Here is a 16,132-nt window from a genome sequence, read left to right on the forward strand (position 1 = left end):
GTGCCCTGAAGTATTCTCCTGTCTAAATTAGGGTACTACTTGTGGAAAATAATTTTCTACCTCAAAAGTGATGTCAAGTTGCGTGACCTGGAGTCTTGTGGTCTGGAACATGATTTGCTTTAAAACGCACCCATAACACGTGGTACAATTTGCTTTCAAGTGGGGAAAGGGTGCACTGAAAATTAAATCCATTGGAAAGTTGGATGCAATCTCCTGATTCACAACTCAGGCTATATTTCCTAGCAAAGTTACATTTGTTTTAACTCTTCCTCCTAGCATCTCTGTCCGTGGGTGTAATAGACAGAGTGGGATTTACAGAATAAGTGGATATTTTAAATGGAAACAGATTTAAATCTGCTGGCAGTGTAGATAATTGTATACAGGTCACAATAGCATAACTTGCATTAAAATACCTCATCAAATACAGACAGCTCTGATAACTCTTTAGTGTGAAGATGCGAGTCCTTTTTATATTCTCAAAAGTTAAATCAAATCATGGTAAACCAGGAGCGATGACATTTAATTGTGGGGCTTAAGGAATGGCTATCACTCCCTTGTGCTTTTTGACATTTTCAGCAGAGAAAGGGGGAAGGAGTATTTTGTGAATTTTTGCTCCCAATGTAAAGCATTTCCTGCTGATAGCACATATTTCAGAAATTCAAGTGCACGCTTCCCACGATTGTGTGCCCATTCAAATGAATGGGCTGCAAATTGTGGGAGTCACACACTTGAATACTACATACATGCTCCAGTTATGCAAAGCTCTATGACCGGAACACTGGGAGACAAACACTCGTCCTGTGGTGCCACTTACAGTGGGGGATTGTCAGATGGCAAGGGTGGTTCGCGCCCGTGATAGAATAATCATACATGAACTCTGGTACGAAGTGGCTTTTGGGTTTGATGGCCTCTTGCCACTTGAAGTTTTACTACTATTTGAATTCTCATTTCCATTGCTGCATCAGACCTGTCCCTAAGCATCAAATTGTTTGGTTTCTGTTATTTTTCTGAGCCAGAGAGACATTCTTGAAGAAATATAATCCTGCAGTTGAATGTTACGAAATTATCTTCACTTATATTGAATACATAACAACAATTATATATCAGCAGTAATCCAAGATAGCAAGGCTCCACAAAATGCATTCAATTCCCTTTATGGTCACATTCTTACCAGCCAGTCATGTTAAAGTCGCGGAAGAGCATTTTCTTCCCAAGCTCTTTGCGCTGCACTCTTCTGGAAAACTCTAAGTGAGTGAATTCATTCCCCAACAAATGTGGCTGCAAACAAGCCTGCAGGGAGAAAACAAAACTAAGTGTGGGAAAGAAAACGTGCATTTACATTGCAATGGTTCACCACTAAACTGTGGCTGCCCTGCTCGAGATCTTTACAGCTCCAATGGTGTTGTGCAAACGGTTTCTGCACATCACAGGCCGGGTCAGGTCAGACATAAAGTGGATCATTTTGACCTAACTCGCCAGGCAGGAAGCGCACAGGATCGAGTGGAACACTGGTTGTACAAGCTGCCCAACATTCCCCTCTGTTGACTTCAATAGAGGGTAAAATTAGGACTGGTTGCAAAACTAGCTTGGCATCCAAACTCGCCAGTTTACCACGCGGGTTCGGTTAAAATTGTCCCAAAGCAATGACGAAGAGTGGGGTGACTTCAGCCCTCTATCCACGCTCCCCAACACGTTGCCTCATCTCTGCTCAGAGTACAATATTCGTTATCATTTCCATGATAAACACATGTAGTTACTACTACAGGAAGAAGTCCAAAGCCTTGATCCAGTCTGATGAAGGACAGACATACAGCAAGTCACCCAAATGGAAGAAAAGATTAAATACTAAAATTAGCCTCTTTACAGCAGATGGCAATTTACCTAGCCAATGCCTTACAAGAAACTACATTCAGAGAGGTGCTGTTTTGCTCAGGGAGCTGGGTTAAGGATTAATAAAGTGTTTCACGAGTCATTTCTCATCCTGATGATTGTACATGTACGTGTAAAAGAATGGCATGAATAATAATCAAAAATCCATTTCCATCTCACTTTAAGGCATGTAACTAATAAACCAGGGCAACTGTACCTTGTAAAATGCATAAATCTTCTAAATCCACCATAAATATTTAATGTATCAAAGATTTCCTCAAAAAAAATATATGCATACTTTCACTGTATTTCTATATCTTTATTGATCAAGTACTAAAAATATTACCCTTCCAAAAAGTGTTATCGTATTTCACTTTTACTAAAATTCACAATGCCCACACAAGGGGGGTAGGATTAGTAAGTTTGCAGAAGCTACAAAGATTGGCCAGGTGGTTAACTGTGAGGTTGAGTGTCTTGGGCGACAGGAAGATATAGACGGGATGGTCAAATGGGCAGATAAGTGGCAGATGGAACTTAACCCTGAAAAGTGTGAGGTGATACACTTTGGAAGGAGTAATTTGACAAGGAGGTATTCCATGAACGGCATGGCACTAGGAAGTTCTCAGGAACAAAGGGACCTTGGCGTGTGTGTCCATAGATCTCTGAAGGCAGAGGGGCATGTTAGTGGGGTGGTGAAAAAGGCATATGGGACACTTGCCTTTATCAATCGAGGCATAGGTTACAAAAGTAGGGAGGTCATGTTGGAGTTGTATGGTGAGGCCACAGCTGGAATACTGTGTGCAGTTCTGGTCACCACATTATAGGAAGGATGTGATTGCACTGGAGGGGGTGCAGAGGAGATTCACCAGGATGTTGCCTGGGATGAAACATTTAAGTTATAAAGAGAGGTTGGATAGACTTGGGTTGTTTTCATTGGAGAAGAGAAGACTGAGGGGCGACCTGATTGAGGTGTACAGGATTATGAGGGGCATGGACAGGGTGGATAGGGAGCAGCTGTCCCCCTTAGGTGAAGGGTCAGTCACAGGGGACATAAGTTCAAGGTGAGGGGCAGGAGGTTTAGGGGGGATGTGAGGAAAAACTTTTTTACCCAGAGGGTGGTGACGGTCTGGAATGCGCTGGATGGTGGTGGAGGCGGGTTGCCTCACATCCTTTAAAAAGTACCTGGATGAGCATTTGGCACGTCATAACATTCAAGGCTATGGGCCAAGTGCTGGTAAGTAGATCAGGTGTTTCTCACGTGTCGGTGCAGACTCGATGGGCCGATGCACTGTGTGATTCTGTGAAGCGATACCTGAAGGTGTCTAAAGGTCAGTAGCTTAATCTAAGGATAACACAACAGCATAAAAGCAAAAGATGAGATGCCATCTCAACCCCAATCTAACCACTCCATTGTTATTAAAATATTTTAAAAATTATTGGTTCTTGAGCCTTTTTTTTTATTCGTTCATGGGATGGGGCTGTTGCCGGCTAGCCCAGCATTTATTGCCCATCCCTAATTACCCTTGAGAACTGAGTGGCTTGCTAGGCCATTTCAGATGGCATTTAAGATGGTCTTGCTGTGGGTTTGGGCTCACATGTTGGCCAGAGAAGGTAAGGATGGCAGATTTCCTTCCCTAAAGGGCATTAGTGAACCAGATGGGTTTTTACAACAAACAACAATGGTTTCATGGTCATCGTTAGACTTTTAGCTCCAGATTTTCAGAGTGTATTTAAAAGTCAACCACATTGCTGTGGGTCTGTTGAATTCAAATTTCAGCATCTGGGATTAGAATTCAGGTCCTCAGAGCATTACCCTCGGTCTCTGGATTGCTAGTCCAGTGACAATACCACTTATAGATGATGCCATTAAGATCACAATTATTGCCCATCTCTAATTTCTTGGTGAAGACAGTGATTGGATTTCTTCCTAAACTACTGCAGCCCATATGGCGATGATGCTTCCACATTGATGTTAGATAGGGAACTCTAGGATATTGGCCCAGCGACAATTAAATAACAGTAACATATGTCTAAGGCATATCCTAGCTGAGACTTCAAGGGTTCCAGAGTCGATAGAGGACTCCAAACTGAATTTATACAATCCTTCCTAATTTTCTGGTGGGTTTCTCCTTCTGGTAGGCCAGGACATTGGTGGACAGGGATAATGATGACGGAACTGGCTGATGCATACGGTTCTCTGAATATGACTGTCAGGCTGCTGCATGGCTAGCTTGAGACAGTTCTCCCAAGTGGAGTACCAGGCATTGGCGAGAGTTGACTGGTGTGGTCTTGTCCTAACACAATGCCCAAGTCTTTGCCTTTGCCTAGATCCAATTTTTGTGCTTATTTTTTGAACTTTGTAGCAACTATTCTTTAGCTGACTTCAAAAGGCACTAAGTGTGAACCATGTACAATGGGACTGGAATTACGGGCACTAGCCCATAATTCACCAGTTTCACAATTTGCCATGGTGGCCCTCTTTTAAAGAGCAGGATCACAACTTCAACAACAACTTGCATTTGTATACTTCCTTTACCATTGTAAAACCTCCCAAAGGCTTTATGGAACAGAATTTGACACTGAGCCACATAAGGAGCTATTACAACAGATGACCAAAATCTTGGGTCAAAAAGATTGGCTTTAGGATATCTTAAAAGGACGAGAGAGAGAGACAGCGGTAGAGAGGTAGAGTGGTTAGAGAATGGAATTCCAGAGCTGGGGCCTTATTAGTTGAAAGCACAGCCATCAATGGAGGAGTGAAGAAAATCAGGGTTGCAACAGAGGCAAGCAGAGATCTTGTAGGGTTGTACTGCTGGAGGAGATTAGAGTTGGGGAGATGTGAGGCCACGTAAAGATTTGAAAACAATGAGAATTTTAAAATCGCCAGGTTGCTATGATAGAACTATAACATTGCACGACAGAAACCTACATAAATGGCATCAAGATCAAATCATTTCACAAATGTTTCTTGTCTGACGGTGGAGGAGGAAATCCAGCACCGACTCCTGTGATTCTGTCAGGAGCACAGCATTCTGTCGAGTTGAACAGTCAGATAATGCGTAGCAAGTGCATGTGCTGCCACCTAGCCTCAGACTTCTCTTCTTTCATTATATTCAGAACAAGCCAGTTCAACATAACAACCAGGATGATACTGTGCATTGCAATATTAGCGTTACGGGCCTGCTAGTTAGTTCACATGAAGTTTCTTTCTCTGGTTTGTCAAAGTGGATTGCCACTTTGGTTAAATTAACAGCCAAAGGAACTGGACACAACTGCATTTTTATCCTGATACAGATGGATAAATTCGGCACATCTGTCCTTCCAGACAGGGGCGGGGGAATGAAGTACAGATATTAGGAACACAGGAGGAGGAGTAGATCATTTAGCCCATAGAACCTGCCCCACCATTCAATATAATCATGGCTGGTCATCCACTTCAATGCCTTTTTCTCCACACTATCCCTATATCCCTTTATGCCATTGGTATTTAGAAATCTGTCGATCTCAGCTTTAAACATATTCAATGACTGAGCTTCCACAGCCCCCTGGGGCAGAGAATTCCAAAGATTCACAACCCTCTGAGTAAAAACATTTCTCCTCACCTCAGTCCTAAGGGACTGCCCGCTTATTTTGAAATAGTGTCCCGTGGTTCTGGACTCCCCAGTCAGGGGACACATCTACCCTGTCTAACCCTTTTAAGTATTTTGTAGGTTTCAATGAGATCACCTCTCATTCTTTGAAACTCTAGAGAATACAGGCCCAGTTTCCCCAATCTCTCTTCATAGGACAGTCCTGCCACCCCAGGAACAAGTCTGGTGAACCTTTGCTGCACCTCCTCTATGGCAATAATATCCTTCCTAAGGTAAGGGGACCATAGCTGCACACAGTACTCCAGAATCAGTCTAACCAAGGTGCTATACAATTGAAGAAAGACTTTGTTACTCCTGTACTCAAATCCTCTTGCAATGAAGGCTAATATACCATTAGCTTTGATCGATTGAGAGCTGTAACTTCATCAGCGACTGTGTGTGGGACTCATTGTTGGGAGTGTGAAATTGACTCTACAGTGCAATTTAATTTGATTGCAGTTTTGTTTTCTGCTGGTCCCATTACAGTTATAGAAGTGGAGCATTCAATTGGATAGGGTTCAAATATTCCATTTCCCTGTCTATTCAATGTGAAAGCAAATCAAGTCATTAACTAGAATCTTTTTTAGGTTCAGCAGTTTACGATATTTCTGATATTGCTTCTCAACCTTTCACCATCATCTTAGTTCCCCACTTGTGTTTAGCACCACATGCCTCCGTCAGGTAAAGCCATGATCTCCTCCACCCTATTGGTGGCGTTCCCCAATCAGAAAATGGATTTCCTTGCTCTGACATAAAGCTTCACCCCGAACTGGGCTGAGACAGATGAGTTTAATGAGACACCTTGAAGCTGCATTGAGAGATATGTAGTCACTGACAGTGTTAATAAACTGCTGCAACTCGCCGAGATTTTTTTGATGTACCTCCCAAACTTGCAATCTCTACCACCTAGAAAGAGAAGGGCAGCAAGCAAGGAAATGCCACCACCTCCAAATTCCATACCATCCTGACTTGGAAATATTTTTCCACCATTCCTCCATGGTCGATACCCAAGAGCACTTTGGGTGTATCCACACTACACAGATTACATTGGTTCAAGGAGGTGGCTCACTGTCAACTTCTCAAGGGGAATTAATGCTGGCCTTGCCAGCCACACCCATATTCTGTGAATGAATATTTCAGTGAAACATTTAAACATTCTGCTCAAGATATTATACCCTTAGTTAGGCAATGGCAATACTTCTGTATTTTTGGTCCAGTTTTTTTTTGTCTTTTCTTTACCCAGCTGAGACATTTTTCATGCAACCAATCACTAAATTATTTGCAATTATTTCCTCTGGCAAAGTGTAAGACTGCTGCTCAACTTCTCCTCCCCGTCCCCCCATGGCTATTCCAGAGTTGGGAGCTCAGTACATGCAAATGCCAACATGCAACCTCCCACTGGATAGCGCAGTATGTTAGAAACACCTTTACTTCATCACCACTCTTCCCATTTAAACCAACAAGTCGAGTTAAAGCATGGCCAATGTTGGGGGATGGTCATTGATTTGTAAAAAGCAAAGAGGCCAATTTTAACAAGCTTCCCTTCCCACACTGAAATGAATGAGATGCTAAGTGCCATTAAAATTAGAGTATTAGTGAAGTACAATGATATCACCTGTACACTAAAGACAAATCATTGACATTGAGAGCTGGCAATCCAACTGATTAAGAATCAAGTTACAGACTTGCATTTGTATAGCATCATCATGATCACAGGACATCCCAAAGCACTTTACAGCTAATGAAGTACTTTTGAAGGGTAGTCACTGTTTCAATGTGACAATCACAGCAGCCAATTTGCACACAGCAAGTTCCCACAAACAGCAATTTGATAATGACCAGGTAATCTGCTGTTTTTGTGATGTTGATTAAGAGATAAATATTGGCCAGGACACCATGGATAACTCCCCTGCTCTTCTTTACAATGGTGCCAAGGGATCTCTTATGTCCATCTGAGGGGGGAAACAGGGCTTTGGTTTAACGTCTCATCCAAAACTGAATCAGAGACGAGAGTGCTACCAATTGAGCAATGATTGAAACTATGTAGTTGCATTGGACATAAAGTACTGCAATATGACAAGTGCTACAGATCTTCTAATTATTCTTGGGAGCGTGTCCATTGTTACCGAGGCAAATAAAATAATCAATTTGCAAGTAGCAAGGCCTGACAGATAAATGAAATTGATGATCAATTAATCTGTTTCCGGTAGTGTTGGATGAGACAGCAAGTCCAGCCAGAATACTGAACAACTCCCTGCTTTCTTTAAATAGTGCTATGATATCGACTGGAGCAGGGCCTTGGTTTAACATCTCATCCAAATGACAGCACCTCCAGCAATGCAACACTTCCCCACTGCAATACTGAAGTGGTAGCCTGGTTGCTATTTTTGATTATTATTCATTCATGGGATGTGGGCGTCACTTGCTAGGCCAGCATTTATTGCCCATCCCTAATTGCCCGAGGAGGTGGTGGTGAGCTGCCTTCTTGACCTTCTGCAGTCCATGTGGTGTAGGCACACCCACAGTGCTGTTAGGGAGAGAGTTTCAGGATTTTGACCTAACGACAGAGAAGGAACAGAGATATACTTTCAAGTCAGGATGGTGAGTGGCTTGGAGGGGAACTTCCAGTTGGTGGTGTTCCCATGTGTTTGTTGCCCTTGTCCTTTTACTCAAAGAAAGGTTGATTGAAACCCGAATGCAAAGGAACAAAATGTAAATTTCCTGAAAATAACTTGAAAAATGGCACAGTTTGAATTTCCATCCCCAGTGCAGCGTTTAAAAAAAACAGAAAATGCTATTAACTTCAGTCACTCAAGACCAGGTCAGTAGAATTCCCACAAATTCACATTATCAGAAATAAGCAATGTTTTGTGTAAACCCACACTCTAACTCTCACTTACCAAGTATTGAAGTCTCTGTCGTTCAGTCTCTGGTGTGAACTCCGAAGACATTGGAATGACTTCACCATTTCGAACAATAATGGCCCTGGAATGGAATGAATTGGAATATTCACATAAAGTAGGAAGATCTGGAGACCTAATGATGTTCGGTAGCTTCTCTGGACATCAAATGCAAAAATGCATTCTTAAACTCTCACCATTTGACAAAGAAAACCTAGTTCAGGCTAATGATTTTAACATACAATAAAATACATTGGAAGTGTCGGACTTCATGGCACCATCAGGCCATTTCAAGCTTAGGGAGCAGATTCTTCTGTCCCCTGTGCTTGCACATAGTGAATACAAGAAAATTGGGTGGGCAACAGCGAATGACTGGAAGGGTGTCCGCTAAATTCTTCCATCCATTAAATCAGATAGACAGAAAATTGGGTGGGCTCCACACGGGGGTGTATGCGTTTCCCTGGCCAATTTCTTAGTCTTCAATGCACTTGACTATTTCAATAGCCCCAGGGGACACAAACTGCAAAATTTAGCCTATCAATTAAAACTTAATTGGGAGTGTGCGCTAGAGCTGTAATAAATGTGTAGTGTACAAAAAGGAACATTTTTGCTAATGCACAAGGAACTAAACATTCGAGAGACTTGACGGACTCCTTTCTGTTTCAAGAGATGCTCATTTAAATCTCAATATGTAGTTCCTGATAAACATTGAATCACTGGCTTCAGTTAGTGCCAGTATTTCAGATACAGCAGTTTTGCTTTCATTGTTCATGAATCTATTGCCAGAAGAAGCTTTCATTTAAGTTGCAGCATTATTATTTACTCCCACCTACCATTACTCACTCCCAGCTCTACATAATTCCACTCATATAATAAATACTCTGCTGCAAATTCTCAGTAATACCTGTCAAGTGTTCTCCAACAGCCTGCGGTAATGAGTTAAAGAAGTTAAATAATCACAGGTGAATACCATTTAGTTCCAAACCAAAACTCTGGAATTTTCTGGAAAATGTTTCTGGGCCATATTGGTCGTTATGCAATTTTCAATTTTGTACAAACTAGATGTAGAAATACAGGTACGATACCAAGGAGATAATCTAATCTCAGGGGTTCAGGTGATCATCACAATCTACTCAAACTTCTCAAGATTTACAACTGGTGGGTTTAGATTAATGCCCAGTACCCAGCAATTTGACGCATGATACCTAGGTAACTGTGCCCTTTTTGGGCTTATATTTCTTGTACATTAACGCATCCCATTTTAAATTGGTGGACCTGGAAGTTTGGAATGAATGGTTCTCAACAATTTGTGACATTTCGGAAAGATAAAAGTGTATTTGACATTTCAGAAAGATAGGAAGCTGGCACAATGTGGTGGGTAGCTCTGTTAATTAAGCATTTCATTTGTACAGCAGTGAGAGATGACCTTAACTTGAAAAAGCAAGATGTAGAATCAGTTAGGGATAAGAAATAGGAAAGGTAAGAGGTCACATGTGGGAGTAGGCCCCCTAACAGTAGTCACACTTTAGGACAGAGTATACAGCAAAAAATAAATGAGGCATGTAAGAAAGCTACCACAATAATCATGGGTGGCTTTAATCTACATGTAGATTGGGTGAATCAGATTGGCAAATGTAGTCTGGAAATGAGTTCATTGAGTGTATTCGGGACAATTTCTTCCAGCAGTATATTCTACAGCCAAACAGGTAGGAGGCTATTCCAGGTCTTGTAATGAGCAATGAGACAGAATTAATCAATAACCTCAAGGTAAAGGAGCTTCTGGGTGGCAGCAATTATAACATGATAGAATTTCACATTCGGTTTAAAGGAGTGAAGTATGGGTCTAAGACTAGTGTTTTACACCCGAATAAAGGCAACAAAGGCAGAGCTAGGCAAAGTGACCTGGGAAAATAGGTTAAAACGTAAGGCTGTAGAGATGCAGACTTTTAAGGAGGTATTTAATTAATCCCAGCGAGAAAGAAAGAAAGACTCTTTGCGAAGGATGGATCATCTATGGCCAAATAAATTAAGTATAGCATAAAACTGAAAAAAAAAACACTGTACAAATTTGCAAAGATTAGTGGTAGGTCAGATTTTAAGAACCAACAAAGAATGACTAAAAAAAATATAGTATATATAAGAAAAAGCTAGCTAGTAATATAAACATAGATAGCAAGAGTCTCTACAAGTATTTAAAAAGAAAAAGAGTAACTAAAGCTAGTGTTGGTCCTCTAGAGAGATAGTCTGAGGAATTGATAATGGAAAACAAGGAAATGACATAGGCATTGGAACAGTTAATGTGTGTTTGTCTTCACTGTAGAAAACTTCCCAAAGATATTTGAAAATCAAGGAGTGAATAGGAGAGAGGAACTTAAAACAATCATCATCACCAGGGCAAAATTGCTGGAAAGACTATTAAATCTAAAGGCTGACAAGTCCCCAGGACCACATGGCCTGCATCCTAGCATCTTAAAAGAAGTGGCTGCAGAGATAGTAGATGCATTGGTTATAATCTTCCAAAATGCCTTAGATTCTAGAAGGGTCCCATGGATCGGAAAATAACTAAGGTAATAACATCTTCATTCAAGAAAGGAAGGAAATAGAAGAGAGGAAACTATAGGCCAGGTAGCCTAACATCTGTTGTGGGGAAATTGCTAGAACCTATTATTAAGGAGGTTATAGCAGGAACTTAGAAAATCATAATGTGATCAAGTAGAGTCAACGTGGCTTTGGGATATTGTGTTTAACTAATCTTTTGAGCAAGTAACAGGCAAGTTGAATAAGGGGGAAACCTGTATGTGTGGTGTACTTGATTTCCAAAAGACATTTGATAAGGTGCCACATCAAGAAATGAGCACATGGTGTAGGTTATAACATATTAGCATTGTTAAAGGAATGGACAACTAACAGGAAGCAGTGAGTAAGTATAAAGTGGCCTTTTACAGGTTGGCAAGCTGTATCTAGTACAGTGCCACAGGGATTAGTGGTGGGGCCTCGACTATTGTCAATCTATAACAATGACTTGGCTGAAGGGACTGAATGTATGGTTGCTAGATTTGCTGATGACACCAATGTAGGTAGGAAAGAAAGTTGTCAAGAGGAGGAAGAGAGTCTATGAAGAGATATAGATAGGTTAATTGGTGGCAAAAATGGAGTATAGTGTGGAAAAATGTGAAAATGTCCACTTTGGCAGAAAGAATAGAAAAACAGAATACTATTTAAATGGAGAGAGATTGCAGAACTCAGTGATACAGAGGGACCTGGGTGTCCTGGTACACAAATCACAAAAAGTTAGTATGCAGGTACAGCAAGTGATTAAGGCAGCAAAAGGAATGTTGTTGTTTATTGCAAGGGGATTGGAATATTAAAGTAGCGAAGTTTTACTGCAGCTGTGAGACCATATCAGGATACCGTGTACAGTTTCAGTCTCCTTATTTGAAAAAAGATACAACAGCATTGAAACACAGTTCAGGGAAGGTTCACACAACTCATTCCTGGGATGAGGGCTTATCTTACAAGAGGTTGGGCCTATACCCATTTTTTAAATTTTTTATTATTTGTTCATGGGATGTGGGTGTCACTGGCCAGGCCAGTATTTATTACCCATCCCTAATTGCCCTCATTCAGAGGGCATTTAAGAGTTAACCACATTGCTGTGGGTCTGGAGCCACATGTAGGCAGATTTCCTTACCTAAAAAGGATATTAGTGAACCAGATGGGTTTTTACAACAATCGACAATGGTTTTGTAGTCATCATTAGACTTTTGGAATTCCAGTTTTTTTAAATTGAATTTGAATTCAAATTCAAATATCTGCTGTGGCAGGATTCGAACCCAGGTCTCCAGAGCATTACCCTGGGTCTCTAGATTACTAGTCCAGTGACAATATGCCAAGAGTGAGAGGTGATCTCATTGAAACATACAAGATCCTAAGGAGACTTAATAGGGTGGCTACAGGGAGGATGTTTCCTCTTGTGAGGGAGACTAGAACTAGGGGATACAGTTTAAGAATAAGTAGTCTCCCATTTAATACAAAGGGAGGAGAATTTTATTTTCTCTCAAGAGCATCATTTGAACGTGGAATTCTCTTCTCCAGAAAGCAGTGGAGGCTGGGTCATTGAATATTTTCAAGCTAGAGTTTTGATAGAGTTTTGATAGAAAATGGAGTCAAGGATTATGGGGGTGGGGGGGCAGTCAGGAAAGAGGAATTGAGACCACAACCAGGTTAGCCATGATCTTATTGAATGGCGGAGCAGTCTTGTACAACATACAAGCATATGAATTCGGAGTAGGAGTAGGCCGCTTGAGCCTTCAATAAAACCGTGGCTCTTAATTCCTATGTTCCTTTGTTTACAAATAAATTGTCTACCCAACGGTTTCTTTAGGCTTTTCAAACATCTCGTTCATTTTGATGGTTTTGATATCACATTCAAACTCCCGAAATATATTTCAACCATTCTGGTAGAACAAGAGAGTTTAAAGGGCTCTAACGTTCTCAGAAATATTTCACCAGTCACTTTATCAGGCCTCCAAAGAGAACTGTAAATGATGCAATTAAACATGACCATACAATTAGTATTACTAGTCAGCTTCTGAGTGATTTAACATCTAAATTGCATTCCAAGGGTTCACATGGCAAGACCTCCCTTGAGAGTCACTAAATTGCCTTTTCATAATCTTCTGTCTCTGGAATGCAACCTGTCCAAAAACTCTCCACTATAAATCATTCCTTAAGCAAATAATTCATGTCTGTGTAATATTAATTTAGCATTAAAATATAGGGGGCAGACCGGTAATATACATCGAGGTACTCAGTGCACACAAATATAAAGTCTCCATTATGGAGTGCAAAAGAGAGCTTTTCACAAACCTCTCGTCAAAGAATCACAATTCATTACTGGAACATATAATGAAGTCAGAAGTTGACATTTCAACTAATGGAATTCATCTAGGCAATGGATTAACGAGATTTATTAAACTTCTACACTCAGCAGGGGTAATGTTCATTTTCTGGGAAAGTGTAAACTTGGTAATAGCAAGTCAAAAACCTGTTTTCTCTCTTCCCCCGTTGACTTCAATGGAAACAAAATTTTAAAAAATTAAAATCGGGAGACGTGAAATGGGCTGCCAAATTGCTATCATCCGGTCTACGCTATTGCAAAATATCACAATTACGCACAGCATTTGCGAACTTGTATAAATTCAGCCTGGTATTAAAAGTTGCAGGAGAAAGTGATATACATCTCAGAAGGCAATTATAATTCTCAACTGGGGTATTTACAACAGCAATGCATCAGCCAACTTTAATTAAAACAACATCACTAAATATTCTGTATGAAATATCGTAAACTTTGTTTGCTTTAGGGTCTTGTCTTGAGCTCAGCTGAAATATAATCCCCATCATTTATAGATTTCACTAATGCCATTGCTTCCTTTGCCCTTGCTAACTGCAGGGAGAGAAAAAAAACAATGGTGCAGAATGCAAATTGACCAAATTTTAACCTAACTTAGTTGAAGGGTCAGTCACGAGGGGACACAAGTTCAAGGTGAGGGGCCGGAGGTTTAGGGGGGATGTGAGGAAAAACCTTTTTACCCAGAGGGTGGTGATGGTCTGGAATGCACTGCCTGGGAGGGTGGTGGAGGCAGGTTGCCTCACATCCTTTAAAAAGTACCTGGATGAGCACTTGGCACTTCATAACATTCAAGGCTATGGGACAAGTGCTGGTAAATGGGATTAGGTAGGTAGGTCAGGTGTTTCTCACGTGTCGGTGCAGACTCGATGGGCCAAAGGGCCTCTTCTGCACTGTGTGATTCTGATTCATCAGCTGAGAAAGCCATTGCTGAATGTTGTTTTTTTAATACCCAGGCTGATACTTTCTCTATTGACGCTGGTGTGGTACCAAATCCTGCCAGCTTTCTAGCAGACGGTCAGGTTAAAATTGCACCCACAACATTTTTCTTTGAGTCTAGACGGGAAAGCACTGCTTGATACCGAAGGCAGCATTTAATGAGTAACATAGTCTTTGCTATGAAACCTTCATATCACATTTACTGTTAAAGGTCAGACAGATAAAGCTTGCAAAGTTGGTCCTACCTGCTGTCCCCAGCATTTGCTACATAGAACTTTCCCATTAGAAATACCACGGCCAAGGAAGTGCAGCCGCCCGAGATATTGTACGTGGCTCTCTCTCGTTCAATTTGCATGTCCTGCAGATGGCAGCAACAAGGAGACACAAAGGAGATCATGCTGTTAATCAGGAACCACTTGTGACAAGCTCCAAGTCTTCATTGGCCTGTGCCTCAACTTTTCTTTACCTTAAAGTTCATGAAATGTGGTCACGATTCACAACTTTTCCTTTTAAGAAACAAACAGTCTCTGGTAACAATGAAATTCAACTATTGCAAATACATCAAAAGGCAGAAAATGACAACAACATACACAGGTCAGCATTGTGCAAGAGAAAAGATAGCTAATAGACCTGTCACACACCACCCTCTACGGAAGCAAGTTGGTGCATTACTGTGCCCCTCTCATGTCCTGCTGTCATTCTGTCACATATTCAAGATCTTACAGAAGAATAGCAAAGAACCTTTTAATATTTATTTTTTATTGGCACAGAAGGTTCCCCACTCGAGTTCCTAGTCTCTGTTAGGAAAAGGAGCTAAAATTAGTTTCTGAGCCCCTTCCTTGGGGGAATGACGTTCACACATGTTGCTTCAGGAAAGCTTTGTGATTCAATTGTGATGGCTTCCACAGTCAAACAACTTGCCTCTTCTCTCTGCCTCATCCATGCTGTACCTGTCCTGGGAGCGTTTGATGGGGACAGTGTAGAGGAAGATTTATTCTATCTTTATTCTTTACCGCAGAGGGCTGTAGATGCTGAGTCGTTAAGTATATTCAAAGCTGAGAAAGACAGATTTTTAATCAGTAAGGGAATCAAGGGTTATGGGCAGAAGGCAGGAAAGTGGAATTGAGGATTATCAGGTCAGCCATGATCTCATTGAATGGTGGAGCAGACTTGATGGGCTGAATGGCCTACCTCTGCTTCTACATCTTATGGCCCTCTTATGGTCTAATGTTTTGAGGAATTTGACCCTTTGTCAGACTCCCCCAAGCCTCTGGTGGCAGTCTGTTGTGGATTTGAAGTGAAACATGCTGAAGCAAAACTACTCATCCTTTTCATTCAGCATAGAAGGAGGCCATATGGCCCACTGTGTCTCTGCTAGTTCTTTGAAAGAGCCATCCAATTAATCCCACTCCTCTGCTTCCCCATAGCCCTGCCAACTGTTCTTTTTCTAGAATATGTCTAATTCCGTTTTGAAAGTTACTATTGAATCCACTTCTATCACCCTTTGAGCCAGTGCATTCCACATCATGTTAACTTTCCACAAAAAAAATTCTCCTCCTCCCCCCACTGATCCTTTCATCAATTAGCTTACATCTGTGTCCTCGAATTACCAAACCTTCTGCCAGTGAAAACAGCATCTCCTTATTCACTCTATCAAAACCCCTCAATTATGAGCACTTCTAATTAATCTTCCCTTAAACGCCTCTGCTCCAAGGAGAACAATCCCAATTTATCTCGTCTCTTCACATAACTGGAATTCCTCATCCCTAGTACTGAATCATGAAAAGGGTAGTGGAAATCTGAAACCGCTCTGCAAAAAACTATTTTTTATTATTCGGTCATGGGATGTGAGTGTTGCTGTCAAGGCCCGCATTTATTGCTCATTC

At 41.2% G+C, this 16,132-nt stretch overlaps 1 protein-coding gene across 1 annotated transcript in view; it reads right to left on the reverse strand.

The window, feature by feature from the left end:
* ppm1h (protein phosphatase, Mg2+/Mn2+ dependent, 1H) overlaps nucleotides 1-16,132 on the reverse strand; it is a 147,622-nt gene that overhangs the window by 23,878 nt on the left and 107,612 nt on the right. Inside the window, exons 4-6 of the mRNA XM_041216423.1 lie at nucleotides 14,492-14,604; nucleotides 8,399-8,483; nucleotides 1,172-1,290 (exon numbers count right to left, since the gene is read on the reverse strand). Coding sequence (XP_041072357.1) covers nucleotides 1,172-1,290; nucleotides 8,399-8,483; nucleotides 14,492-14,604 — 317 coding nt within the window. The remainder of the gene's footprint in view (nucleotides 1-1,171; nucleotides 1,291-8,398; nucleotides 8,484-14,491; nucleotides 14,605-16,132) is intronic.

The sequence above is a fragment of the Carcharodon carcharias genome, chromosome 21, assembly GCF_017639515.1.
Source record: "Carcharodon carcharias isolate sCarCar2 chromosome 21, sCarCar2.pri, whole genome shotgun sequence".
Taxonomy (NCBI): Eukaryota; Metazoa; Chordata; class Chondrichthyes; order Lamniformes; family Lamnidae; genus Carcharodon; species Carcharodon carcharias.